Source organism: Onychomys torridus, chromosome 1 (genome assembly GCF_903995425.1).
Source record: "Onychomys torridus chromosome 1, mOncTor1.1, whole genome shotgun sequence".
Taxonomy (NCBI): Eukaryota; Metazoa; Chordata; class Mammalia; order Rodentia; family Cricetidae; genus Onychomys; species Onychomys torridus.
The window spans coordinates 31,023,555-31,050,376 of NC_050443.1; the positions used below are offsets into that span (position 1 = coordinate 31,023,555).

The following is a 26,822-nucleotide window of genomic DNA, read 5'->3' on the forward strand; positions in this document are numbered from 1 at the left end:
TCCTCTTGCCTCAGCCTGCCTCTGCCAACACCTGAGCTCCCATGCTTGGCCCACAGGACAGTTTAAAGCATTTTGCTATCTGACTTGAATGCTCCAGACACTTGCAACTTGGTTTGGTCACCATTCCCTTTAGCTCCTCAGTCGGGCACTGCCAATTGCCCAGCCCTGGGCCCACCGTGGTGGCTCCTCCATTCTTCCTCCTGCTCCAGTCACTGGGTCATGGGGCCTGGGATGTCTTCCCACTCTCCCCTGTACTCGCTCTCAGATCCCCTGACCACCTCACACACACTAGACTCCTGCCTCATGACTTAGCTCCCCTAGCCAGGCCTGCATAACCCGTTCTTAGCCCCACATCAGCCACCATTTGCTAGGCAATGCCCTATGGAGGAGGGCCCCACTGCTAGTGTTTTCCTAGGCCCCCATGTCACTTTAACCCCTTTCCCACCAATCCAAACTCTACCCATCTATGCCAAGCAAATCTGGTCCCAAGGTGAGAGAGACAAAGGACCTAAGTTCCGAGACACTCACAGGTGGGAAACTGGGACCCATATCCCACATGGTGCCTCTCTGTTGCCCAGTCACCAGTTCCTATGGTAAGTCCTGAGTTCACCCTTTGAAACAAGACTCATTGCCCAGTGTTCTCCTGGCTCTTTGGGTGATGCTGGAAATTCCATTTTATTTGGGACTCTCCATTTCACAGCCACCCCTGGGGAGGAAGTAGTTCATGCCTCTTTTCCAACTCCAAGGTAAACTCCAGAAAAACTGTAATAGCTGGGAGATAAGACTGCCTTTGTCTACTGACATGCAGCCTGAACCACAGAGCCCAGCTAGAATATAATCTGGATACTCGTATCTTCCCTAGAGCAGTGCTGTCGGGTGACACCCACAGGGGCCTGTAGCCAAGGGAGCAAGACACAAACCCCCAATAGCGGTTTGCAGATCCAGTACACACCTGGAATCTGTTCCCAGAAGGCCACAGGGTAGCATTCCTTCTAGTCAGGCCTGCATGCTAAAGCATGCCGGGAGTGGCAATTCCTCTAGAAATACCACTTCAGGTCTGGCAAGGTAGCTAGCAGTCTATAATGCCAGAACTGGGGGGATTAAGCAGGATTCACAGTTTAAGCTCACCATGGGCCAGGGGGGGAAAAACACGCAAACTTCTTGGCTCCAAAGGTGGGCAGTAGGCACTGGGCCTTTGTTCTCTGGAGTCACTATTCCAGCAGAAGCATAAGAAGACAGGATCAGTCAGGGTTAGCATTACCACTGTCATAAGATTCCCTCCAGTCACCTTCTGAGAAAAACCCACCTCCACAGGAGACTGAATCTGGGGTTGGGAGAAGTCACTGCTACCTCCAAGGACATCCATGCACCTCATGGTACCACTGTGCCCTCTGCAGGCCAAACTGGAGCTCTCAAAGGACAGCACACCAGTTCCTTTTGACCCACACAGGGTCTTCTCTGGACTTCTTCCCTCCTGAGCCCCCTAATGATCACAGGCCACACAAGAACATGGTGGCCCGGCCCACAAGGGCAGAGCACATCTTGAGATTATGTTGTACTTGAATACCATCCCTGACACTAAATTTTCCCTTACTCGGCACCCACAGGGTTTATGTGACTTGTCTCCACCCTATATGCCACCCAGGGTCCTGACCAATGTCAAGAGGATGGGTTCTTGGCTCTCCCAAACCCAAGAAATGAGGGCATCTGCAGGCGCGAGGGGTTAAATAATTAATAAGATTACCAACATGTTAATTACAAATAAGGAGACAGGAGCGAGAGGTGGTGATTTTCCAAATGGGGAACCAGGATCCACAGCCCCAGGGCCCAGGGGTCCTGCCACCCAGGCGGGGCACCTCCAAAATAAATAATGGAGTTGGGGACAGGGGTCAGGGTTGTTCCTGCTTCTTTTTCACAGAAATCCGCTTCTTTCTTGCTGCCAGCATCTCATAGAAGGGGTCCACGCTCACAGCAGCCCTACAAGAAGGGGTCTGGTGAGGACCGAGGGCCTCAGGCCCCCCCTCACCCCGACTCCAGCCCCTGGGGCTCACTGGATGGACTTGATCCACTCGTCCTTCTCCTCCTGTGTGGGTGCTGAGATCCGGTACACCATGTGGTTCCCCTCCACTACCCGACCATCAGCCTCGGTTTTGCAGGCTTTGATGAGCTGTCCCTTATTGTTGGGAATGTAGAGCTCAAAGCAGTTCTAGGATACAGAGAGACAGGTCAGAGCAGCCCTGGGCCAGGCCAGGGAGGCGCAGGTTTAAGGGCACCCCATGTATCTTACCGGCTTCCGAGGATCATCCACCTCACGAATGCTGAGGTTCTCTAGGGGGATGATCCCTCGGGGCTCCTTGTCCTAGATGGCAGAGTCAGAGTTCAGGTTCCATGGGTTCCCCAGTGCCTCCCTAAGAGTGAGGGCTGGGTGCCCTGCCCCCCAAATCTTGGCCCATGTCTGCAAGCTCCACCCTCACCGTAGTATACTCAAAGTAGTAGAGGCAGTTGTCTGTAAGGATGAACCAGCGGCGCTTCCAAGTCTTCACCCGGCCCCCTGCAAGGGAAGGGGTGGGAGGGGCCGGGCTCAGCGGGGAACCGCTGGGGAGGGGAGCAGAGTGGGGAGAGGTAGGGCTCTTAGGTCTAGGACAGAGGCAGTGAGGGAAAAGTCAGGCAGGCAAGGACAGGCTGCTGGGGCCCCAGGAGTAGCACCCCTGCTTGGGCCACAGGTTCTGGCTATTCTATTGGCACAGGCCCAAGCCCCGCCCCCCAGACCAAGGCCAGGGCAGCCCCTCCCTATCTTATTGGGTGTGGGCAAGGACACCAGGTACCTACCTCCTGGGGCAGACAGCGAGAAAGCAGGCAGGACCAGGTGTGGAAGGGAAGGCGGAGGGATGGGGTGCCCCCAAGAACCGCAGCGACAGAAAATAGGGGGTCAGGGAAGGGATGCACAGGGGCCAGAGACACAGCAAGAGAACAGGCAGCGGGGGGGGGGGAGGGGAGGAAGAAAACCAGTTACATCCACAGAGGGAGGAGCCAAGGCCTCCCCCGCCCACCGCGCTCCTGGCCTCCTGGCTTTAACCTTTCCCAGTGGGTGCTCAGCCTACCAGAATGGCCCTGGAAAATAATTGTTCCCTGAGACCCTTTCCTCTGACCTAAGGGGTAGGTAGGGTTAGTCTTAGCTGTGTGATCTCAGGAAATCCCTGGCCCTCTGGGATTCCAGCCTGGAGACTGGAGACCCACCCACGCACATCTTGTCTGCAACAAGACTGCCGGCCTACTGTAGCCTCTGGATGAAAAGTCAGAGTAGAGATGGTTCCATTAGCTATGATGGTCAATATGAAGCCCATGACAAGACTCCGGCCCCTGTATCTCAGTGGTGGGGCACCTTTAAGCCTCAGTTTCTTCAAATGAAAAATGGGAGGATACTACTGGCAGAGCAGCTCAGAGCCCCACCTTGGGGGAAGTTGCCTTCTTGCTCATTCCCTCTAATGCTCAGGGAGACCACTGTGTGCTGGGGAACCTGATCTGTGATTCTACTGACCTCCCTGCACCCTACAAAGGGGCCAGGGTCGGTGCTGCCAGGCTAGGGCCTTATGCAACTCCCAGGATAGAACACTGGCTTCAAGTGCATAGTTCAACGCAGGACCTGAGACCTGGAGGAAAAGTGAGGCCTGCTTCCTATCTGGGCCCTCCTCTGCAGGGAGTGCCTAACTGTCCCACTATGGCCCTCACACTTGGTCTCTGAGCAGTGACCATGCAGCCTTCCCACTATACCCCAGCTCAGCTCCAGAGACGCCTAGTTGTACTCCAAGTATCTGGGGAGCTGTAATGGTAACTAATGACTGGCCTGGACCCAGATCCTGTCTACATGAGCCTAGGGTCCTCAGGGGTCACACAGAACCCACTGAGTGCTGAGAACAACTCTCTTGGTCACAGCAGCCCCCCTCTTTGGCCTTGGATGGCTGAGCAGTGGTTTTATGGTGCCATCTCACACATTTCAACAAGGACTGCCTGTGATCCCCCTTCCCAAACGGGAACACAAGAGCCATCTAAACACTTACTGCTGCACTGTTCCCTCCCCAGCCAGACTTGAAGCCCAGTTATCCTTGCCTGTGTTGGCTCTCCTGGGGCCGACCGATGTTTCAGCTGGTTGACAGCAAGGCCAAGTCCAGGGCAAACAATCTGCTGAACATTTGACCCTATCCTGGGCCCTAGGGATTTTATTGAGGGAGCTAACAGCCTGGTTCATCAGGCCCTGGCATAGAAGGCCCCAGGCTTATGAGCAGGTGGGGGCTAGGAGCACTTTAACAGGCCCAGCAAATAGACAACTTCTGCTCTTGTTTTTAGCCCCATTTTCTCAGAGGTGCAAAAACTGAGGCTGCTCAGTCCTGACTCAGGCCACTAGTGTTCTCTGCAGGGTTGCCAGCAGGCTCAAGAAGGGACGTACCCAGCTTCAGGAGCCAGCCCTCACGGTCTGGGTTGAAGAAGGTGTGGGTGAGATCATTCCCATCATCCTCAGGGATCTTGAAGGGTTCATTTCGGATGCTGTCATAGAGGTTCTGAGGGGCAAGAGACAGAAATTCTAGGGAAGTCATGGAGAAAGGGGTCACACTGGGAGGAAAGGTAAACAGAAAACAGTAGAGATGGGAAGAGTGAAGAAAAAAGAGATCAGAGGATAATGGCGGGAAAGCCTGCTAAGTTCTCACAGATGACGGGAGATCAAGACCCAGAAGAGCCTGAGAGGAGACACAGGAAAGAACCAAGGGCTGGCAGGCTGGAAAGCACCGGCAGACCCGGAGCACAAGGTGTGCTAAGGCTGGGAACAGTACTGACCCTGAGCAGGTCCTCAGGCAGGTCTCCGCCCTCATTGATGCCCCGGTTCATGGCCACAAAGCGCTCCAGGCCCGGCTTGTCTCTGACATTGGGATTGTGAAGGCTGGTGTTCAGCATGATCACGGCGAAGGACAACACGTAGCAGGTGTCTACACCAGGTAAAATACGGTAGCTGGTGATGACCTAGGACCCTCCCAAACTCTGTCCTGTCCCCTCATAATCTGGGATCCCAGCCTCTTCCCTCAAACCCAGTCCAGATCCAGACTCCTTCCTCAGACTATAGGTCCATGCCCTGCCCTCTGGTCCTACCTGTAGACTGGAAGACCCCAGGGTTACACAGGCAGTATCGCTGGGCAAAGGCCTCCATCATCCGGTCAATTTTCTGAGCCTCTCCAGGGAGGCGAAAGCTCCATAGGAATTGCCTGGTTAGGGAGAAGCAGGACAGCAGAGGTTTCAGGACTGGAAAACACTCTGCTCCTTAGTCTCTGTTAGAATCCGACAAATCATTATCCAAACCTTGCCCAGAGTGGTGATGCACACCTTTAATCCCAGCATCCAGGAGGGAAAGGCAGGTGAACTCTCTGAGTTCAGGGCCAGCCTGGTCTACACAGAGTTCCAGGCCAATCAGGGCTACTCAGTGAGATGGTGTCTCAACCCAACCCCCCAAAATAATCAGTCAGAATTCAAATCTCTCACCCCAGGGGCTGTTTCAATTGCAGGCATGTAATTTGATCAGAGCAGTAGGCTCTGGCCATGGATTCTGGTGGCTCTATAGAGGAAGAGCCTTTTTTCCACCCCTCCCACCCCCCAGGCTTGCTAAACTGGCCTGGGGTTGCCAGGTGCTTTGCTGTCATGTAGAAGGGTCCACTGAGCACCCCGAGAGGAAGCCCGCAGGAGGCCCCACCTGACTGTCTTTCCTGAGTGCTGCTTATCCCTGTTGGAGTGCTCTGCTCCTTACAACTAAGAAAGCCCTGGCACTGCATTTCTGCCCCATCCTCACCGCAGGGCCTGCACCAGATTGAGGTCGGTGAACTCATGCAGATCCACAAAAGCATGGAGCACGGCCAGGTTCGGCTCCTCCCTGAAGGGAGACAGTCCTATTAGGAGGAGTGTGGGGAGGTAGCAGCATCGCAGCTCACTTCCTGGGCCGCCCTCCTGGCGGCTGAACCTCCCCTGCCTCCATCCACCGGCCGGGCTCTGGAGTGGGATGCCTCGCTCTTTTAGCTTGTCAGACCACCTGATGTCATGTTCTCTCGTGTCTTCATGCTCCCCAGATACCTTTATCTCAAGAACTGACCTTTACCTAAGAGTTCCTATGCACTCACATGTCCACAGAAGGTCTCCATATACTTGTAGCTCGGACCCACGATCAAAACTTCCAGACGACACTTTTCAGATGCTACTACTAGCTTGTGTGTGCATGGTTAAGCCACTGACACTCAGACTTCAATACTGGACGACTACAGGTGCCACCTCCCTATACACTCAAGCTCCCCAGAGCCAGCCAGTCCATTAGATCGTGACCCAGATGGAGCTCACAAACCTGTTCTACCCACGAGCTGCTACTGAGGCTGGGAGTACTGCGCAGGCCGGGCAGCTCACCTTTCCCCTAGGTAGTCCCCAATGGCTGTCTTGTTCAGCCCCTCACCCTTGTACAGGAAGCGAGCGATTTCCTCAGGTGTGTTCTGCAGAAGTTCGTGTTCCACCAAGAATTGGATCCCCTGGAGGGAGAAGGCCAGATTTGTGCCAAGGCAGAGTGCTGCTCCCCATGAGCCTCAACATCCAAGCCTCTCCATCCTAACAGAGCCCCCCATGTCTCATCTCTAAGCCACTCCCTCAGCCTCTGCCGACTGATTCCAGCAGGCACAACTGGGTCTGGCAAGGAGCAGGTTTGAAGAATAACTGAACACACTACACGATACAATAAAAAATGAAGCAGACACCTGTCCATCAAGCGGCAGATGTGGGGCCCCTCCCTTACTGCCATATCTTACCCTGAACTACAGCACTTACATCAAGGGGATCCCCGAGAGTGAGGCAGGGTCTTAGGATTGCTCAGCACAGGGCCAGCTCCCAGAGGCCTCAGTACATGGACATTCATGGAACAGATGGGCAACCATCAGGAGTCTGTTGCCTAGAGGAAACCTATTATCTTCACACTTCTAGAACCTAGGACATCAAAACCATGCCTGAATATCTCCTCAGCTAACTAACCTTCTTGGGGTCCATGTTGAATTTCTTCCTGCCCATTGCCATCTTCCGGTTCCGTTGCAAGGTCTTACTGCAAAAGCAGGGTAGGTAGCAGCCAAGGGTCAATGCTTGAGCATCCAGGTCCCTGGCCAAGCCCCGTGTCCCATGGGCTCCCCACAGTCCTCACCTGCCCTCATTGGCCTCCAGACCCTCCACCTCACTCATAGCTTCACTCAGCTCCTCTCGCAGGCGCTGGATCTCCACCAGCAGCTCCTGCTTACGTCGCCGGATGTTCTCTAGCTCCATACGCTCCTCTGGAGTCAAGTCTGGGGGCTCTAGGAGTCAGAGTCAGGAAATGAGTTCTGGGGCCAAGACTGCTGCATCCAGAGAAAGGATTAAGGCTGGGGGCCTGAATTCCTGCCCAGGAGAGGAATGGGCTACTAGAAATCTCAGAGGAGAGGAAGTAAGACCCTGAATCCTTAGTCTGGGGCAGAAGGCCTGGGAATCTCATCTCTTAATAGGTCTGGGGATGAACTGCTGGGCCCATTACTTGGAAGGATGGAGCCCCAGCTTCATCATGGACGTGGGGACCTACATCTTGGGTATTTTACTTGGAAAGGAACCAGTCCTTGGGATCCTGGATCCATCACCACACTCGGGAACTCGTGGTTCTGAATTTTGGATACTTTACTTGGAGGCCCTGGCTTCTTGGTTCCGTTACAAGTAGAATGGGAGGCTTGGATATTGAAAACATTACTTGAAAGGACACGGGGCCTTAGGCTCATGGCTCCATCATCACAGGGAATTTGGGGTCCTGGATCCGGGGTGTATTTCTCAGAAGGGAACAGCCCCCCCCCCATCATGGCTGAGGTCCTGGGATCCTGGACCTTGGGTGCATTTCTTGGAAAGGCACCAAGACTCTGGCTTCTGGCTCCACTGTAGTGGGGACCATGGCATGGACTTGGGTACATTTCTTGTAAGGGGGCCGGATCCCTGGCTCCATCATAGTGGGAGAGTTGGGGTCCTGGATCCTGGGTGCCTTTCTTGGAACCACTCCTGGCTCCGTGGTATAAATCTTGGGCGCACACTGCAGACAAGCTAGGGCATCAGGACCCCGGGTCAGGGTCGGTAGGGAGGTCAGGCAGCAAGAAAGCCAGGCCGCCGCTCGCGCGGGTGTACGCCCCGCCCCGCTCTCGCCGCCCCGCCCCGCTCTCGCCGCCCCGCCCCGCCCCGCTCTCGCCGCCCCGCCCCGCCCGCCGCCGCCGCCGCCGCCGGAAGAGGGCTCGGCCCAAACAATGGCCCGGGACCCCCGGCTCTGGGCCGTGCCGGAAGCCCGTTCCGCGCGCAGAAAGGCGCCTCGCTGTCGCTCGGCTGTCCTTGGCTGGGCTTGGGAGCCACTCCGCCCGCCCGCCCGCCCGCCCGCCCGCCTGCCCGCCCGCCCGCCTCGCCCGGCCTACCGTAGACACCGTCCTCCATGGCGGCTAGGAATGCCCGCGGGGAGTCCGGGGCGGTTCCGCCAGCTGGGCCTGCGTCCGCGTCGGCCCGCGGGCTCGAGTGAGCCCGCTCAAACGCCCCAGGAGCCACCGCCGCCTCCTCAGCGCCCGTCCTCAGCGCCGAAAAGACTCTCCCTTCACGGCCCAACCGCCCGGCCGGTGGGGCCCGCCCCTCGCTTTGACACCACCCAATCCGCTGCGGATCCCCCCCCACTGCTCCGCCCCCAACGTCGCAGGATCATCTCCAGGACCAATAGGCACACGAGAAGCAGCGGCAGGCACGTAAAGCTGGCGATAGACTGCTAGAATGACCAATCAGAGTGAGGAAGGGTGCTTAATTCCGCCTCCGAAACAAAAGAAAAATCCTTGGCAGCTTTATCCTCCAATAAGAAAACTCAAAAAGGAGTGACCAGGAGGTGGGGCTTCGTGGAGCCGGGAGGATTGCGCCTGCGCACGAGCCAGACTAGTACTGCCTAACCTTTCAGAAATTCGTTGTTAGGGGGCGGTATTTGATTAGTCTTGTTGTCAAGGGCGGGGTCTCAACCTGGAGTTGTTCCCCTGAGCCACACCTCCTGGCCCTGCAAGCTAGCTTTTGACCGCGGCGGTTGCCAAGCAACTGGGAGCCGCACAGGCCTATCTTTTTCTTTCTTTCTCAGGCTATTCTCTTCAGGCGGTTGCTTTCTCTGAATCCTTTCTGTACCACCTCATGTGGTTTTCCTACACAACTCAATCTCCTCAGAGTCAAAGGATGGTAAAATAAAGGCATTATCTCTTCCGAATGTGTTGGGTACCATGAATACACTGGCTCTACCCTCCCAGCCTTTTTTTTCCAGGCTCTTCCTCTCTCCTAAACTCTCCCCCTTAGCTTAGCTTCCTCCTCCTAAAATCCTGCCTTCCCTAGGCATTCTCCAAGACACCCTTTTCGCGCAGAATCCTCTGCCTGCACTGGCTCTCCGCTGGCAGCTTTCCAGGCTCCTGTCCTTAAACTCCTCCCTCCTTCCAGAATCCCGCGTGCTTTGCAGGGAAAGCAGCGAGGGCCTGTCTGTGATGGGTACTCTGACACACTTGTAAATCATAGGCCCAGGACGGGGCTGAAGTGTCTTCCAGGTCTCGTCCTCATTTGTGTCCCTGGGCTGCCCAGGTGGGACGGATTCAGGGCCAGGACTTGGCTAAGCCTTTGGATTAGTCATGGAGCCTCCTAATCCCCTCTCTGACCTTTATGAGTGGACTGACCCGTGCCCTCCCCTGTGGAGACCTGGCTGCGCCAGTCCTATCCCACCCTCTCCCTCCCAATAGAACCACATGCCCCTGCCTCTTCACCCTCACTTAGCATCTTCTCCACCATGGTCTCCATCATCCCTAGTCCCTGCCCTAGACCTGGGGGGGGTGGGAGAGCTTCCAGCTAATTAATCCTGTCCGGTTATTACCTGGGGACTCTGAAGGATAAAGATGAGAGCCAGAAGAGGGAGGGCATGGGTGGATTCAGCACTCAGGCAAGCCAGCACCCGTGCTGGCTCTCAGTCGGGAACATGGCTGAGGACACCTCCTTCTTCTGGCAGCTCCCCTGAGGCTGGCCACCAGCCTGCTGGGCACTTAGGTAGCTGTACTATGGGTGAAGGCCAAGGCCAAGGACCGACATTCCAGAAACACAGGCCCCCTGCCGGAGCTCCTGGGCCTTTACTACAGTTACAGGTTCCCCTAAGAACTCCACTTTTCTCACAGGGAATAACCCTGGAGATAACAGCTGCCTCTTCCAGCCCCTGGCCTGGAGCAGGGAGGTGGTGACACTTAGGGGCTTCCTCTTGCTGGTCCTATAGTCTACACACAATATGGAAGCAGCCCTCAAGTCAGTGTCCCTCCCAACTGCCCTTGGAAGGCAGTGCGTTTCAGCACGAGGGTGAGGACAGGAATGTTAGGACCTGTACTGTATCCTAGCCTCCATAAGGTGAAGGAGCATCCTGCTTGGGAGGACCCCTGGAGAACTTCAAGCTCCAGTGGCCATTATTCCAGGGAAAACTGAAGCAACACAGGGGAAGGCTTGCCCAAAGTCCCGAAGTTACTTCAAGTAAGTCTTCCCAGATCTCTGCAAAGGGTCCCAATTGACTGTTCATATCTTACTACAGGAACAAACAGAAAAGATAGAGATCTGTATTTATATCATACATAATACACACATATATAATATCTTTGAGAAGTAGACATACATCACTAGGTGTAGTATTCCAGAATATTTTAGGCTCACCAGCCTCAGCCTCTCCCTTTTCTTGCCCCCTAGTTAGCCCTGTGATTCTCTAGGCTCTTGCGTACAAGCTCCGCCCAGAAGAGTGTCTGCCTCCTGGAACTACCAGGCTGTCCACCTGAAGGTGACTAGGGCGTCTAGGCTTTGGGAAAGGACAGCTCTGGGTCTGTGGAGCTTTGATCCCTTTTGGCATTACAGAACCACAGGAAGTCACCCAAAGTCATGGAGCTCACAACCCTGCTGAGCAAAGTGGAGTGAGCAAATCATAGACATCTAGACTCCTACCTGGACTCTGATCAACCTTGAACCATAGAACCTGATTCCTTTGGATGTTCTAAGAATGGCACTTCAAACAAAAACAAAATTTACCCTGTGGATCATGGAGAAGCCAGACTCACCCCCTTAGCTGGACCCTAAACAGTCAGTACTCCAGCATCAGGAACCTCATATCATCTTAGTCCTTCCAAACTCACACCCACCAATGTTCTGTGTATTCTAGAAACACAGCTTTATCATTTCTGAGCAGTTCCACTCTCTAGCCAACCTGTTCTAGAATCCCCAATGTCAACCTAGACTCAGAGAATCTCAGCTCATGGGCTTTCTGGAACCACCAGGTCCTTTCTTCATACACAGTCCAGTCACCATTCTGTCTTTGGTCAATCACGATGCTCCTTGGAGTACTCTACCCCCTCTCTTCCTGAGGGTAGCAAAGCCACTGTCACTTGAATCTTTGTTTCTTAATCTGTGTAAGTTGATATCTTCTCCCCTGAAGCTGCATATCTAACCAGAATCCAGGTTTCATGCCTTGCCTCTTAGATGACCCAGAAACCTGAATCCCTCGGCTCTGGTAAGACTCAGGAATCAGCTCCTAAAGAGGCCTTGAGAGTGAGAATGGAGCAGAGAAATGAAGGTCTGGTGTTATCTGTGGTAGACAACCTCATGGTTCATGGTTGTTCCAGCAGGCCACTGGTCCTTGGAAACCCCTGCTTCGCTCCCAACAGAGGCTGGGAGCTCTCCACCCCTGTCATTTTTGGGAAGGGGAGTCACCTGGGGAAGTGGACCTCAGCTGTGTCATGGAGGCAGGGTCAGTGCCAGGGTTGGTGTAAGAGCTTGGGGGCTGGCAGCCCTATCTGGGGTCTCTGCTAAAGCCCCCTCTTTAGCATCCTCATCTTCCTCTTCTTCCTGGCAGCAGCTCAGAGCAAGTTCATTCTCATAACAAAACGCAGTGAGGGAGCCAGGAAAACTTGACTTAGGGCTGTGGGAAGCCTGCTCTGCCCGTTCATCCAGCTCCTTGGCACTGCAGACTGGTGTCCCTGGGACCTCGTATGTCCGATGGAAGTGGCGATAGTCAACCTCATACTGGGAGCCACGCTGGAAGAGGACCGGCTCAAAGCGATGGCCCCAGAGCAGCTCACCTGGGAGGTAAGATGAGCGGCACTGTGTCGTCATGGCTGTGGCCTCAACCATACCTTCAAGAATGACCACCAGTTCAAAGTCAGCCCGGGCCAGCTCTGCCCGCCCCAGCTCATACAGTGGACTGGCCGAGTCAATCTCGTGCACTATGGTGATGGGAGATACGAGGAAGATGCGGTCGGTGCCTCCGTCAAAGCCGACGTCCACATCCTGGTGGTCCAGTGGGATGTACTCACCCTCTGGGGTCACACGGGGCTGTGCAGAAGCAAGAGGACAGAGCCAGAGAGGTGAAGAGAGATTTCAGCAAGAGAGGAATAAAGATCCAAAGAAAGAGCCAAGAGCAGCAAGGTGATCCTGGAAACCATGGATCCCGAGAAAGGGACAGAGACAGACAGGGAGACAGAGACCCCCAAGAGGAAGGTTCACAGACTCAGAGATTAGGGGACAGACAGACCTAGGAGAGGGGACAGAGACCCAAACCCAGAAAGAGGAGGACACAGACCCCCTCCCAGGGGGGACCAGAAACCCAGGAGCAAGGGAAGACAGTGAGATGGAGATCTGGGGAGAGGGACATGGAGATCTGGCCCCAACAGGAACTGTTCCACCTCTGTTTCAGGTAGTGGTGTACCTCCATCCCATTGAGTATGGGTGAGCCCACGGAGAAGTGTGTGTTATACTAGATCCTGGCAGCTTTGTCTCCTCACTGCTCTGTGACTGGCTTCTAGATTGTGTCACTACCCCACAGACCTCTGCAAGAAGTGTCCCCTGAGTCATCTTGGTGTTTCAAAGGGCTAGGAGGAGCTCACGTATGGTTGGGGATCTGTTCTCTGTGCCCCAGAGGCTTCTGGGAGCTGTACTACCCACAGTCAGCTGCCCCCTCTTCTGGCCTCAAGTGCAACCTCCACTTGGCGAATGCCGACTGCAGTTCAATGGTTTCTTGGGAAGCCAGAAGCTTGAACAATGTGGCCGCCAATCTAGGAGCATCAAGGTCCTACAGCAGGGCTTGGAGGAGGCTGCTAGCCCAGTGGTGCTCTATTCACTGGGTACAAGGCTGAGAAGAGAGCTGCTCTGAGCTGTCCTGAGCTGCTCTGTTTTCCTTTCTCCTGATAATTGTGCCCTAGATAGTGGCAAGGCCTCAGAGTCCCCAACACCCACTAAACACATCTCAGGCTGCTGCACAGGGACTTCCCTGCCTTCTGGCTGCTGGGAGCTAGCGACCAGAAGGAACATTTGAGGGCGGGTATGGTTGCCCATGTCTAGAGCACTCAGTAAACTCCTATCTACTCTCCAGGCCAAGAAGCTCTCAGGTGTTCTAGGCTCTCAAGCCCAGGTTTCCAGGAATTTGCCTCCTGGTCTACCTCTCCAGCAGGCTCACAGTTCTGCTATTCAAGGTGCTGAAGAAGGCACACCTCCCGTCTTCCCACACCCTGCCACTGGGCCTCCCCTAAACACACACACACACACACACACACACGCACGCACGCACGCACGCACACGCACACATGCACACGCACCCCACCTCTGCAGCAGCCTGGTCTGCACCTGAGCCTCTCACCCCGGTTCCCAGGAACCCCTCACCTGCAGCAGCTGGGCCCGCACGTGAGCCTCCACCAGGTGGCTGCGACGCAGGTTGCCCACCCGCCACATGAGGCAGAGCCTGCGGTCTCGCAGAGCCACCACCGCGTTTTCGCTGAAGACCAGTGTCTCGTTGCGTTTCTTGGGCTTGGCCATCTTGGCCATGACTGCCCCCACGACGAAGGCATCGAGCACACAGCCTGCGATGCACTGCAGCACCACGGCGGCCACAGCAGCTGGACACTCCTCGGTGACGCTGCGTACACCGTAGCCTATGGACGTCTGTGTCTCCAGCGCAAAGAGGAAGGCAGCCAGGAAGCTGGCCACCTGTGAGAAACAGGGCGCCGGGGGCGGCGGGGCGGCCAGGTCGCCGTGCAGTGAAGCGATGAGCCAGAAGGTCAGGCCGAAGAGCAGCCAGGAGGCGAGGAAGGAACAGGAGAAGAGCAGGCACATCCAGCGCCAGCGCACGTCCACACATGTGGTGAACAGGTCGCTCAGGTAGCGCGCACCCTGGCCACCCAGGTTCACGAAGCGCACGTTGCAGTGCCCGTCTTTTTTGACGAAGCGCCCACGGCGCCGGCTCCCAGCCACAGGCCCGGGCGCCCACCCATTGCGGCACAGCCCGGCCCCTGCCTCCTCCTCATCGCCAGCTCGGCTGTTTCCTGACTCCAGCGCGCCGCTCAGGCGGCGCAGGGCCCTGGCCAGGCCCATTGGGCGGGGAGACCCCCCTCTACTTGGCCTAGCGGGGGGCGGGCGCCCCAAACCTGTAGGAACAAAAGATGGGCAGGAACGTCAGGGGTACCAGGAACTAGAGGACCCACCAGCCATGACGCGGACTCCATCTACTGCGTGGGCCAGTACTTAGGAGACAACTTTTAAGAATAGCCTGCCATCGGCTGGGCAGTAGTGGCGCACGCCTTTAATCCCAGCACTCGGAAGGCAGAGCCAGGTGGATCTCTGTGAGTTCGAGGCCAGTCTGGGCTACAGAGTGAGATCCAGGACAGCCTCCAAAGCTACACAGAGAAGCAAGGTTTCTAGTCCGTGTAATGCTGTTAAGAAGACTGCCGGACGGGTGGCTTAGACTGCTGTAAGCATTGTACATGAACTTACACATTTGTGGCTTTTGTTTTCCAGATGGTACTGGTGTGGCACTCCTGAATAGTAGGCAGTGCTCTAGCACTGAGCCATGCTTGTCCCTAGCCCCTTACTGGTAGTAGGTAGTCAAGTGCTCTAGCACTGAGCCATGCCCCCAGCACCAGGAAGAGTTTTGAGATAAACCATGTCACTTTACAGATACAGCCTGCCTCAGACCACAGCTGCTCAAGCTTGAACGCCAGCATCTGAGCCTTTGGAGACCACCAAGACCACGTGTCGGGAGAAAAAGAAGCCCTTAGATGTGGTGTGCGGTGCACAATTCCAGCACTCAGGAGGCTGGTGTAGAAGCATGGAGAATTTGAGGCCAGCTTGAGCTACGAAAGGCCCTGACTCAGACAAGTAACAAGGATTCCACCTGGCAGAAAAAAGGAATGAGGGACCAACATCAACCATATGAATCGTTTCTTTGTTGAGGTTACCTTATGAGCTCAAGAGATCTCTGCACCTCAGTCCCTAGAGCAGGTGGGAACATGGGCCACATCAAGCATGGATGTACCTCAAAAACATTTTAAGTGGGAGCATCCAATTCAGTCATTCTTCAGTTCCCTGTATCTACATCATCTGTACCCACTGAGCTCAGCCAAACTCAGACCTTTTCACACATCAGAATTCCCTGAACAATACTGTAAAGCTACATAGCATTGCATTGTTCCGTATTAGAATCTGGAGATGTTTGTTTTCATAGCCCAGACTGGCCTAGAACCAATCCTCCTACCTCTACCTCCTGAGTGCAAGGATCACAGGCCTAAAGCACTACTCAGGTATGGAGGTGACTCTAAGCACATGGGATGGTATGTGGGTGTTACTTTCATCTGAGAAAAGGGTAGGCTGGGAAAGGGTGTAGGGTTTCTGTCTAGAGTTATAAAAATGTCCTAGCACTGCCAGAATGATAGCTGCTCACTGTGACACTCTAACAACCACTGGATGCACAGGGCTGGGGCTCAGCTGCAGAACACATACGTCCCATGCCTCAGGCCCCGGGTTTTAGGCCCCAGCATTCCTTTAACAAAACATCATATACACTGATGGGTGAATGAATTATTTTCAGATGAAGCTACTGTACTAATGAGCAGTTTCAGCCCTCACCAGGTGATGAGGCCACACCTTCTGGGCCTCAGTTTCTTTAACAAGGATTGGGATATCATCCCAGTAAGGAAGTACCTTCTGGTCATAAAGACCCAGGGCCTGCTGGTCATCATAGAGGAGGGTGGATGTCTGTGAGTTCCAGGCCAGCCTACATAGCAGGACCTTGTCAAAAAAAAAAAAAAAAAAAAAAGACTCAAGGCCTGATCTGGTTTAGTCTGTAGCCTTTTCAAGAGTTTCGATTTGCTCATTTGAGGGATGGAGATCAATACCCCTATCCTGAAAAGTAGGGTTATCTGGAAGTCCATGGGCAGCTCCAGGCTGAATTCAACCTGGACATATCAGTCTGACACTGGGTATAGTGGGTGTTTCACAGACCTTCCTGAGCCTCCGAGGCCAGGAGGTCTGGGCCTTCAGCCTTACCTCCAGCTGCTACAGGGCTGACCTGGTCCAAGCATTACAGTTCAATCTGTGGCTTTCTACCCCTGTAAGCACACTAAACTCTATGGAACCTCATGGGCTTTGGTGGAAGGGCCTGAATGTTCTAAGAAGGCCGTGTGAAGTTTGGCACTTATGGACCAAGAGTACCAGGCACCTCTTTCTTGGTCTCCATGGCATGGGTCACTAGGCCCACCTGATGGGTGCAAACCTGAGGCTCAGGGCTGGGTGGATGGAGCTGGTCTGAGTCAGCACAGCAGCCCTGAATGTTGAAGGTCATTTTCAGGACTGGAAGCAGGCTAGCCTCTCAAGAGCAGGTTTACAGTTGGAATGTGGAAAGTAACAAGCATCATGAGCAGCCTCTGTGGCAACATTCCTACTTTGCAATAATTTCCAAGAGCTAACCAGGGAGGGAGGGAGATGGAATCAGCCAACCTCAAGTGCCTCAGCTGGAGAGAGGGGTGGCAAGCTCAGACACCATGAGGCCTTGGTTGCTGAGCCCGTGAGACCGCAGTTGCTTGAGTGCTGGTGTGGACAGGCCAATGCGTACATGGAGGACCTGAAGCTGCTGTGGTATCTACTCTCTCCAGGGTTCACCTTTGATTGTTCAGGGTAGCAGGGGCCAAGAACTTCACCTCATCTCAATCTGGGGCTCCTATGCTAGGGGAGGAAGCTGGCTTGGGTCCCAAACCTCTGACCCTGACTCTGCCACTGCCCTGAGGTAGACTTGTATCCACCCTATATTGGGTGGGACTTTTACCTTCAGGGAGCCATCTGTATCCCAACAGCCCAGCACTAGGCTGCTCTCACAAAAGATGGGGGAAGGATACTGACCCACACTCCCCCCGCCCCCACCTTCCACCTGACCCACAAGAGCAGCTTAATGTTTCCATATAAAGGAGCCACAGGGCTTAAGGTACTTCAACTTCACGTCAAAGTCACTATATAATCTGAAGCCAAAAATCCCTGCCCCTCCCATTTACACAAAGTGGCACCCCTACCCTACCGCTGCCAAGTAATGGGGAGAGAGCCCCAGCGAAGGCACTGACCAAGCAGGACAGGAACTTCTGTCCTTTCCTAGTCTCCAAGGCGGCTGGACAACCCAGCCACACTAGGGTCACTAGGCCCAAAGAATATGCAAAGTCACAGTGGCGTGAGCTGGGGGACAGAGACCAACTCAGAGAAACAGAGACCTAGGGAAAGGGACAGAGACCCAGAGAAACAGGAGGTCACAGTGGCGTGAGCTGGGGGACAGAGAGGCAAAGGGGGTGGGGGGCAGAGATGGACTCAGAGAAAGAGACCTAGAGAGAGGGACAGAGACCCAGAGAGACAGACAGACAGAAAGACAGACAGACACAGAAAGAGAGAGACAAGAGACAGACTTAGAGAAAGAGACTTAGAGAGAGGGACAGAGACCCAGAGAGAGACCCAGACAGACAGACACAGAAAGAGAGGGACAAGAGACGGACTTAGAGAAAGAGACCTAGAGAGAGTCAGAGACCCAGAGAAACAGGTCACAGTGGCGTGAGCTGGGGGACAGAGACCCAAAGGGGGCGGGGGCAGAGACGGACTCAGAAAAACAAAGACCTGGAGAGACAGACAGTCAGACAGAGAAAGAGAGACAAAGAGCTTGGGGTGGGGGCAGGCAGACAGGACTCAGAGACGTCAGTAGACAAGAAGGCTAAGGAAGAGTTAGAGGAATGAAGTTAATGTCTTAGGAAATGGAGGCAGACAGGGAGAGTGAGGGGTGCCTCTTAAAGACATAATGCGGTAGTGAGAAAACTCATTGTCAGTATCAACCAGAGCTGGAAGCCAAGAACTGGGGGTACTAGATGGGGGGCAACCACCGATGGAATACCAGGGAAGGTGTTGGGGGCAGGGGGAGGATGAAGTAGGTTGGCTCATATCTGCACTTACCTGGGGGGGCCGCCCACCCCCATGCCCTGCACTGGGGGTTCCTCTGCCCAGGCTGGAGAGGGGCCTCTGTGGTTGCTAATGTGTTCAGGTCTGTCCTCGGCCCCTGGGGCCTGAGCTGGGGCAATCAACCTCTGAGCTACAGCGGATCAGGGCCTGAACAGAGGGGGGTGGGGGTGGAGCCGGCTCAGCACTGCAGAGGGGGAGCCAGGGAGGCTGGCCAGGCAGGGCACTGGGCTGCGGCCCAGGCAGACTGGAGAGGACAGTGCAGCTAATGGGTGGGAGGCAGGGAGGGACATTGGGGGTCAGGACCATGGAGAACAGTCACAGGAAGAGCACTGACAGCTTAGTGAACTTGGAAGGAGATACCGAGGTAATAATTAAAGGGGAGAAAAACGGGGTTCCCATTTCCCCCAGGATGATGCCTTAATAAACTAGTGGTCCAGAAAGAGACACCCATTTACTGACTCAGAGCCAGTTCCAAATGAGTAAGGTTTAGAAAAGGCTGAGCCAGACAAAAAGGAAGAGCCCACACAGGGTGACAAAGAGTCCAGTGCAGGGGATAGCTCCACACCAAATTCCCCCTTACACAGGAAAGCTCAAAGGACTGGGATCTCACATGTTTGGGCCTGACTGTGGTCCTTTACTGCAGCAGAAGCCCCAGACCCCCTCCAGTACAACAGTGGTCAGCACAGGGAGGACACCCCACACAGTCCCCAACTTGGGTCTCAGGTGGACCTAGCTGGCCAGAAGGCAAAGAGAGAACTAAATTCCACTGGAGCAACCCAGACCCAGACTCGGCCCAGCATGGCAAAATCCTTCACGTTCCTGGAGTCGATCACCAGCCAGAACTGGGTACTGGGTCAGAGGTCTAAGGGTCAAGCCAGGAGTCAACACCAACAGAAATCTCATACTGAGACCATATCCGGGACAGGCAAGGGTCAATCCACGTGCAGACACCAGGTCGGTAGAATCCATTACTTCTGTTCCACACGGGCCAGTTGACACGTCTTTCTTTCTGGGGTACAGTCTACAGACCTAACGATCCAGTTCCCATGAAGAGCTGAGGCCTGAGGCCAAATGTTGGCCATCTTAGACGCTGATGGTGCGGAAGACGGTGAAGCCGGACAGTGCGGTGCTGATCAGGACCCCAGGGCACTGAGGGTGCCAGTGTAGCTCCTTCAGATCAGTCTCACCTTGGTGCACGAACAGCAACTGCTGGGGGAGTGCTGCCAGCCCGGGGTCTGCTTCTGCCTCACCTGCCTCTGGGTCCCGTTCAACCGCCAGGTCCCACTGTGTGATCTGGTTGTCAGCACCCGAGGCTGCAAAGACCCCACTGTCCTGAGGGTGCCACTCAACAGAGGTCACAGGGGCCATGTGCTGCTTGAAGGTGGCCACAGGGGAGCCAGACTACGAGAGAGTGTAGGAGTCAGACCCCAGTATGAGTACTTGGCACTTAGCCAGAGTTCAACCAGACTACCCCCCCCCCTTACAAAGCCAGAGCCCAGCAACGAACACGAGGAAAGGACAACAGGTAAGATGATGTGGCCCATGGGCTGCTGGGAGCTGTCCTAACAAGGGGACAGGAGCCTGCCCCTGCATGTCCCTGAACATGTCCTATAAAAAGAGCAGAGGGTGGCTGTTCTTTAGGCTGAGGCCCTAACAGAACGGAAACAGCTCCCTTAAGGTCCCTGATGCTACGCAAAGACAGCACTTGTGTTAGAAGAAGTGGTACCAGGAACAGAAGTCCCTGGGCCATTTGGCACGGAGGGCTGCAGCTCCCTCTGGAAGCTTCCCCAAGGATGATTCATAGAACTGATTAAGCTGGGCAAAGAGGCTGACGGCATGATGGTGCAGGGAAGGCCTGGAGCCAGGAGAGGTCCTGGCTTCCTCTAGAGACTGGGAGTGCCTCTTCCACCTGCCTAGAATACCACTCAGCTCTACAGACAACTCTTAGCTTAGCTGGGATGTCACCTCTGATCCTGTTCTGTGCCTCAGTTTCCTTTCCTACAAGAAATGAATGGGGCTCAAATTCCAGCTGATGCTGTATAGTCCACTAAAACAGACGATAGTTCCCAGCATCCCAAGGCCATGGGCTGTGTAGCCAGCTGTCTCTCTGCCACATGGGCAAATAAGTTACACACATCTCTACTGCCCAGCTGGTGTGGGAGCACAAGACTGGATGTCTACCTCCTAACACAGACAGTTAGAAGCAGGCAGACCAAATGTGAAGGGGGACAGGTAGGTGGATGGGTGCCTCAAGAGTCACAGTAAGAGATAGGGAAGCGGGGAAGGGATGTGCAGGGCTGAATGAGCGATCCCTCTGCTCACAACCACATCCTGCCCTTCCCGCCTCCTCACCAGGATTTAATAATTCCCATTAGCTTCCCCAGCCCTTAGGAGCCCAGCTGGGAAGATACCTTGAATTGTCGTAGGTCCCAGACTTTGAGGGCTCCATCATCCCCACCGCTGAGCAAGAAGGGTTCCCTGTGGCTCCAGTTGATGACATTGACATCCCCATCATGGGCAGTGGCTGTGGTGAGCATGCAGGCCTTGCCTGGGGCTGCTCGGATGTCCCAGATGCGAATGGAGGCATCGGCTGAGCAGGAGGCGAACACCTGAGTAGGGTGAAACAACTCTGAGTGGGAAGATGGGCCCCAGACTCAACCTGGAGACATGGTGCACTATCATTCATTGTGTCCCTGTCTGAGTCAGGCCCCAACTTGGCCCTCCTCTCCCAAGCCAAGGGTTCAGGTTCCTAGCCTGTCCCCATCAGACCCACGTGTCCAGGCTCCAGTCTTTCCTCACCGTGTCCTCAGTTGGTGACCACTGCAGGTCCTCCACTGAGCATGTATGGCCCACAAATGGCCTCTGGTCCACATGCCAGGAGCCACCGTCCGTGGGCGTCCAGAGGTGGATGTTCTTCTGACAGTCACCAGTCACCAAGCGGCCTGAGTAAGGGTCAGGAAACCACCTTAGCACCTGGCCACCTTCCTACCTTTCCAGGAGCTCACCCTCCCTGAACCACAAGAAAACCCAAACTCACCAGGTACTCGAGGGGACCAGTCAAGAGCAAAGCCCTCACCCATGTGGCCAGCAAAGGAGAAGATGGGCTTTACGCGGGCCTGCTCATCCCGGAGGAAAACGGCCAGGGCCTGGGGGTCATCTACCACCTGTAGGAGCCGCCTCAGTGCAAACACCTCCACCTGGCCCTTCTCTGACCATACTCCAGCCACAGGTTCCTCCCCCAGCCAGGAGACCTGTGGGGGTGGGGGTGGTGCACAAAACAAAGAGAGAAGCCTAAAGTTGGCCAGCACACCCCCAGAACCATAACCTCTGCGTGTCTATAGACAAAACAGAGTCTCACACAGCTTTGTGGAAAGAAACTGCAGCCTCCCAGACCAGACAGTAACTGGTCACCTCCTGGTGCTGGGAGGACCAGTCAGGAGTGAGGAGGAAACCCAAGCTCCCACTGGTGTTCTCGAGTATGCTCTCTGAAACACTCCATGTGCTAAAGGGTTCCAGGGCTTGGGCCTCAGGACCGCTCACCTCTATACTCACTACAAGTCCCTCAGCCTGCCCTACTACCATAGGCAGTGCATTCCTCTGGTGACTCTACTGTGCTGGCTAGTTTATGTCAACTCGGCATAAACTAGAGTAATCTGAGAGCTTTGATTGAGAAAATGCCTCTACAAGATGGGGTTGCAGGCAGTAGGGCATTTACTTAATGAGTGATTGATGTGAGAGGGCCCAGCCCATTGTGGGTGGTGCCATCCCTGGGCAGGTGGTCCTGGGTTCTGTAAGAAAGCAGGCTGTCTAGGCGGCAGTGGCACACACTTTTAATCCAGCACTTGGGAGGCAGTCACAAGCAGATCTCTGAGTACAAGGCCAACCTGGTCTACAGAGTGAGTACCAGGACAGCCAAAACTATGTACAGAAACCCTGTCTCAAACAAAACAAAACAGAAGAAAACAAAAATAACAAAACAAACAAACAAACAAAAAAACAAAACAAAACAAAAAAAAGAAAAGAAAGAAAGAAAGCAGGCTGAGCAAGCCATGAAGAGCAAGCCAGTAAGCAGCACCCCTCCATGGCCTCTGCATCAGCTCCTGCCTCCAGGTTTCTGATTTGTTTGAGTTCCTGTCCTGACTTCCTTCAGTGATGAAGAGTGATGTGGAAGTCAAACTCTTTCCTGCCCAAGTTGCTTTTGGATGTGGTGTTTCCTCACAGCAATAGTACCCTTAACATTCACCTTGGGCCCAAACATTGAGACCCATGTTTGACTGTGTTTTCCTCACACCCAACACCTATACTGAAGCACCCTTCCAAATCTTTCTAACCATCTGTACTGTGGGTCACACAAGTCTCTACTGACGCCATCCTTCCCATGAGTTGCCCCTTTCAGAATCAAACATGTTTGGCTCCTTACAGCCATGTCTGCATTGAAGCCAGAGGGATTCTCTTCAAACAAGTCCCACATGGATCTTTCCTCCACTTTCTGCCCTCCACTCATTCCTGACTTCTCCTGAGGGAGAAGCCCAAGTCCTCACACAAGGCCAGAACAATGGGTCTTCTGGGTGCTCCCTCCACATCTTGTCACAGCCTCTGTCCACCCTGCTCCACACACCCTGCTCTCTCCACTTCTCCAAACTTCAGAACTTGCTGGGTCTCTATCCCAAGAGCACCTGCTGACCAGAGCCTCCCCAGACACTGCAAAAGCCACTCCAGCCCAGGAGCACACTTAGCCCACTTTCAGTTTTTCTCCACCACACTCAGCATCCTGTAACAAACTACACACTGACCAGCTTCTTCTTGTTCTGTCCCTCACTAGTATGTTAACAGATTCAGAGCTTTCTGTCTATAGGCTCAGTATCCTGGGATTAGGACAGTACCTGAGGCATAGTAATAATGTAACACAAACAACAGGCCCAGCTGTGGGTCAAGTTTTGGGTCTAAGTGCTCTTGTACATCATTTTCTTTTATTTGCTCATCTACCTGATCCGGAGAAGATGCTTTATTCATTGAAGCTAGGACCTTACACACTCAAGGTGAGCACTTTACCACCTTTGAACTCATTCTGTAGCTTAGGCTGGCTTTTGATCCTTCTGCCTCAGTTCCTGAGCAATAGCTAAGTAAAACCTTTACATTTCACATTACAACCAGGCGCTGTTTCAGCTCTACACACTGTTCATTTCCTCACCAGTCCGACCTGGTAAGCTTCATAATTCTCAGCATTTTGCCCAAGGGGAAATTGAGCGAAGATGCTGCTACTGCTTATAGCAACAAGCAAAACCCACTATAGTCTAAAACATTACCTCATACAACAACTATTATTCCCCCAAAGATAAGGAAAAATAAAACTATGCACCAAATAAATTTGTAAAAGCTGAAGGGGACTGGGTGTGGTGGTTCATGCCTGTTCTCTCAATCATTAGAAGCTGAGGCAAGGAAACCATCCTGAGTTTGCAGTCAGCCTGGGCTACACTGTGAGAATGTGCCTGAAGAACAAAACAAAACAAAACAAAAAAACCAAACAAACAAAACAAAAGTGAGGGACATTTGAGTGTTGGGGAAGGGGTATGCTGCACAGAGTGCTGCACATGCCCCTGGGAAGGCAAGTACCCGAACTCGGTTGATGCCACCATAGTGGGGAACCATGGCCAGGTCCAGTTGAGGTTTCCGCTCCTCTTCATCCTCTTCATCTTCCTCCTCTTCATCATCACTGCCTTCTGAGGGTGGCGGCCTCGTCCCATGGAGATTGTGCATTCGAAGCATCATCAGTCTGGGGAAGCAAAGGATGCATTAGGAACTGAATGCCATGATGTTTAGGGCTGAAGGAGGCTGAGGACCTCCTTTTAGGTCTGGCTGACGCGGATAGTCCTAACTCTTGGGTCCTTGAGGATGTCTTGAAAAAGTATGAATCTCAAGCCAAGCGGTGGTGGCGCACACCTTTAATCCCAGCACTCGGGAGGCACAGGCAGGCAGATCTCTGTAAGTTCGAGGCCAGCCTGGTCTACAAAGCAAGATCCAGGGCAGGCACCAAAACTACAGGGAAACCCTGTCTCAGGGGAAAAAGGGGGGGGGAGTATGAATCTCACCTATTGCTCTGGGCGCTCTCAGCCTGGGTTCCCGCACACAGGAAAAGAGTGAGAGGGAGCTCTGTTCGGTTGTCGCCCAGGTGATCTCGGACTATGTCAAAGCTGAGACAAGGGGCGCCTAGGGAGGGAGGGAAGATGGTACAGTCGCATGAGGATGAGACATTGGGAACTCCGCTTCCACCTCCAACAATGGCCAGCAGTCCGCAAGGTGATGTCAACCCTCAGACTCCAGACCCCTCGTCCCCCAGGCTCCAAGTCAGGAACTTCATTTCCCTGGACCCAAGTCTGGGCCCTCAGCCCTACCAGTTTGCGCACGATGGTACAGCACGTAGGCCTCCTCATCCATTACCAGCTCCTCCCCTTCTCCCAGTGGCGGCCCCTTGCCAGGCAAGTAGACCTGGGGTGGGCTTTCGGATCCTGGGTCGCAGGATTCAGCCTCCATGGGTTCCCCAGTTTCACATGTGCGCTTCCGACCCTTGCGCGCCGCCATCTTCGAAGCTTCTTGTCCCGGACGCGAAGTAAGAGCGTCACTTCCGGTTTTCGCTTCCCACAGACTAAGACCCACTGTACTGTTACCTGGGAAACCTGAGGGCTAGAAATACGTAGGTGGTGTGCTGAGAGATGGCTGCCCCAACTAACGGTGTCTGGCTCAATGACAAAGATAAATTAACAGCTATCGTGCCTTTTGTGTGACCTTGGGGAGTTCTTCCGAGCAGTAGTGGCAAGGCCTTCTGGGAGTTGTAGTTCCACAGGAGTCCTTGAATTCTGAGCCCCTCTCCATCTTCCACCTTTAATTCCTGGGGCTGTCTTTCCACTTAGTTAATTATTCATGTATGCAAACAAGCACTTACTGGCAAAGAGACTGGGCTTCTGTTCCCCGAGGACCTATAAGGCCGGTTTCTTCTCCTCTCCTTGTTATGATGGCTTTAAATTGTTTCAAAATGCTTTAGAGTAGACAGGCTGGACATTATGTATAAGTTAGTGGATTGAATCTATCCTCTAGGGGCAGTCCATTTCCCAGCCAGGCATTCCCAAGGCAGCTCTGGTCAGCAGGCACTTAATCAGAAAGTCTCTTGAGGCCGCTGCTACAACTGTGTCAGCTCTCTTTATCCACCCATGTGCACCCGAGTTTTGGTTAATTGGAATAAAGAAATGTTGGAAATAGGTTCTCACTGGGGAGATTAAGGGTATTCAAGAGGTGGGTTGGCCGCTTTCCTCATTTACATAAGATAACCAATCAAAGCCTTCTTGGCAGCAGCCTCAGGAACAGGACTCTAGATTTGGCCTGAATTTTTGCACCCTTGTTCTTACCACTACTCTCAGGGCGTATCTCTTCCCTGCACCCCTCCACCCCTCTCCTCGGGTCTCTTGCCACTCCCTGGGTTTTTATTGTGCCTTCCCCCATCTCCTGTTTTCTAGGACTTGGGGTGGAACTCAGGGTGCTATGAATGCTAGAACACTGCCACTGCTAGACCAGCAGCCCAGTTTCTGTTGTCTGACTGTTTTCCCCACGGACTTTTCTCAGGTTCCATTTTCTCCAGAGAAGTTGAAGGGGCCTAAGAGACAGACATAGAGCTCAGGCTTGGACTGAGGAGGCGTAAAAACATGGTTTTATTCCAAACACTGCAGTGTAGTAGTGGGAGTGGGAAGGAAGGGTCAAGTGTGGGCTCCCAGACCCACCTCTCAATCCAGCCTCAGACCCCGCTGAGATCTGGGAAAGGAGGCCCGGGGGTGGAGTGTCTGCTGGATCATCGCTGAAGGGTCATAAATAAGGGCTGGACTTGAAGATGTGGTCGGTGGCAGCTGGGTTGGTAGTGGGGGAGGCAGGTGAAGGGAGGGCTTTCGTGGAGTATAGGTCATAGGTCAGAGACAACAAGGATCTAAAAGGAGGGGTCATCGAAGTCTGACATAAGGGTCACAGTCTGGTCGGGGCACAGTCTGGGGTCAGATGATCATTTTAGGTGTTGGAAGTCACAGTCTGGGGTCAGGGGTTTCTGTGTGGCGGGGCCAAGGTCTGGAGTCACAGTTTGGCGTACTCGTCTCACAGTTTTGAGTCCTGATGAATGAAAGGTTAAAAACAGGCTCCCCGGGAGGTGTGTCTGGGGCCAGGGAGCTGCACAGTGATGTGAGGGCCATGGCCCCGAGAGTGGGCGCGGGGCGCGGCGCGACCCCTCCCCATCTCCCGCCAAATCAGGTGACGTTAAAAAGCCCTTTTCGGGTTTAAAAAAAAGAGTCGGTGGGCTCCAAGAACCCCGCCCCCTTGCTCTCAAGATGGTGAGATTTGGGCGACCAAGTCCCCTCTGGCTCATGGTTCCCCCAACGCGAGGGGGCGCAGTACGCTGCTCCAGGCGGGGTCTGGCCAGGTCCGTTTCTGTCCTTCCCAACCCATGTGGG

At 54.1% G+C, this 26,822-nt stretch overlaps 3 protein-coding genes across 3 annotated transcripts; all 3 read right to left on the reverse strand.

Moving 5' to 3' along the window:
- Positions 1-1,508: 1,508 nt before the first annotated feature.
- Cyth2 (cytohesin 2) lies at positions 1,509-8,706 on the reverse strand. Its single transcript, XM_036180245.1, has 12 exons — positions 8,478-8,706; positions 7,208-7,355; positions 7,045-7,111; positions 6,433-6,551; positions 5,831-5,911; positions 5,140-5,252; positions 4,831-4,979; positions 4,445-4,556; positions 2,475-2,551; positions 2,288-2,359; positions 2,052-2,206; positions 1,509-1,977 (listed from the first exon to the last, which is right to left on the reverse strand). The coding sequence occupies exons 1-12, from the start codon at positions 8,494-8,496 to the stop codon at positions 1,890-1,892; spliced, it is 1,200 nt and encodes a 399-aa protein (XP_036036138.1). The 5' UTR covers positions 8,497-8,706; the 3' UTR covers positions 1,509-1,889.
- A 1,963-nt stretch (positions 8,707-10,669) lies between these two features.
- Kcnj14 (potassium inwardly rectifying channel subfamily J member 14) lies at positions 10,670-18,875 on the reverse strand. The gene is made up of 3 exons (XM_036180298.1): positions 18,334-18,875; positions 13,744-14,504; positions 10,670-12,420 (listed from the first exon to the last, which is right to left on the reverse strand). The coding sequence occupies exons 2-3, from the start codon at positions 14,449-14,451 to the stop codon at positions 11,824-11,826; spliced, it is 1,305 nt and encodes a 434-aa protein (XP_036036191.1). The 5' UTR covers positions 14,452-14,504; positions 18,334-18,875; the 3' UTR covers positions 10,670-11,823.
- A 68-nt stretch (positions 18,876-18,943) lies between these two features.
- On the reverse strand, positions 18,944-26,730 carry Grwd1 (glutamate rich WD repeat containing 1). The gene is made up of 7 exons (XM_036180287.1): positions 24,732-26,730; positions 24,429-24,546; positions 23,953-24,112; positions 21,377-21,590; positions 21,139-21,281; positions 20,751-20,948; positions 18,944-19,740 (listed from the first exon to the last, which is right to left on the reverse strand). Exons 1-7 carry the CDS (start codon positions 24,916-24,918, stop codon positions 19,423-19,425), a joined length of 1,338 nt encoding a protein of 445 aa, XP_036036180.1. The 5' UTR covers positions 24,919-26,730; the 3' UTR covers positions 18,944-19,422.
- Positions 26,731-26,822: the final 92 nt, after the last annotated feature.

Excerpts from the sequence above, each read along its gene's own strand:
- Cyth2 (XM_036180245.1), bottom strand. Across the intron at positions 7,112-7,207 it reads CTGGAGGCCAATGAGGGCAG|TAAGACCTTGCAACGGAACC; the intron begins GTGAGGACTGTG and ends CTGCTTTTGCAG. Across the intron at positions 2,552-4,444 it reads GGGCTGGCTCCTGAAGCTGG|GGGGCCGGGTGAAGACTTGG; the intron begins GTACGTCCCTTC and ends CTTCCCTTGCAG.
- Grwd1 (XM_036180287.1), bottom strand. The coding sequence starts at position 24,918 with ATGGCGGCGCGCAAGGGTCGGAAGCGCACATGTGAAACTGGGGAACCC. Across the intron at positions 24,113-24,428 it reads GAGAGCGCCCAGAGCAATAG|ACTGATGATGCTTCGAATGC; the intron begins GTGAGATTCATA and ends TTGCTTCCCCAG. Across the intron at positions 20,949-21,138 it reads GGTCACCAACTGAGGACACG|GTGTTCGCCTCCTGCTCAGC; the intron begins GTGAGGAAAGAC and ends CACCCTACTCAG.
- Kcnj14 (XM_036180298.1), bottom strand. The coding sequence starts at position 14,451 with ATGGGCCTGGCCAGGGCCCTGCGCCGCCTGAGCGGCGCGCTGGAGTCA. Across the intron at positions 12,421-13,743 it reads TGCGGGCCCAGCTGCTGCAG|CCCCGTGTGACCCCAGAGGG; the intron begins GTGAGGGGTTCC and ends GCTTCTGCACAG.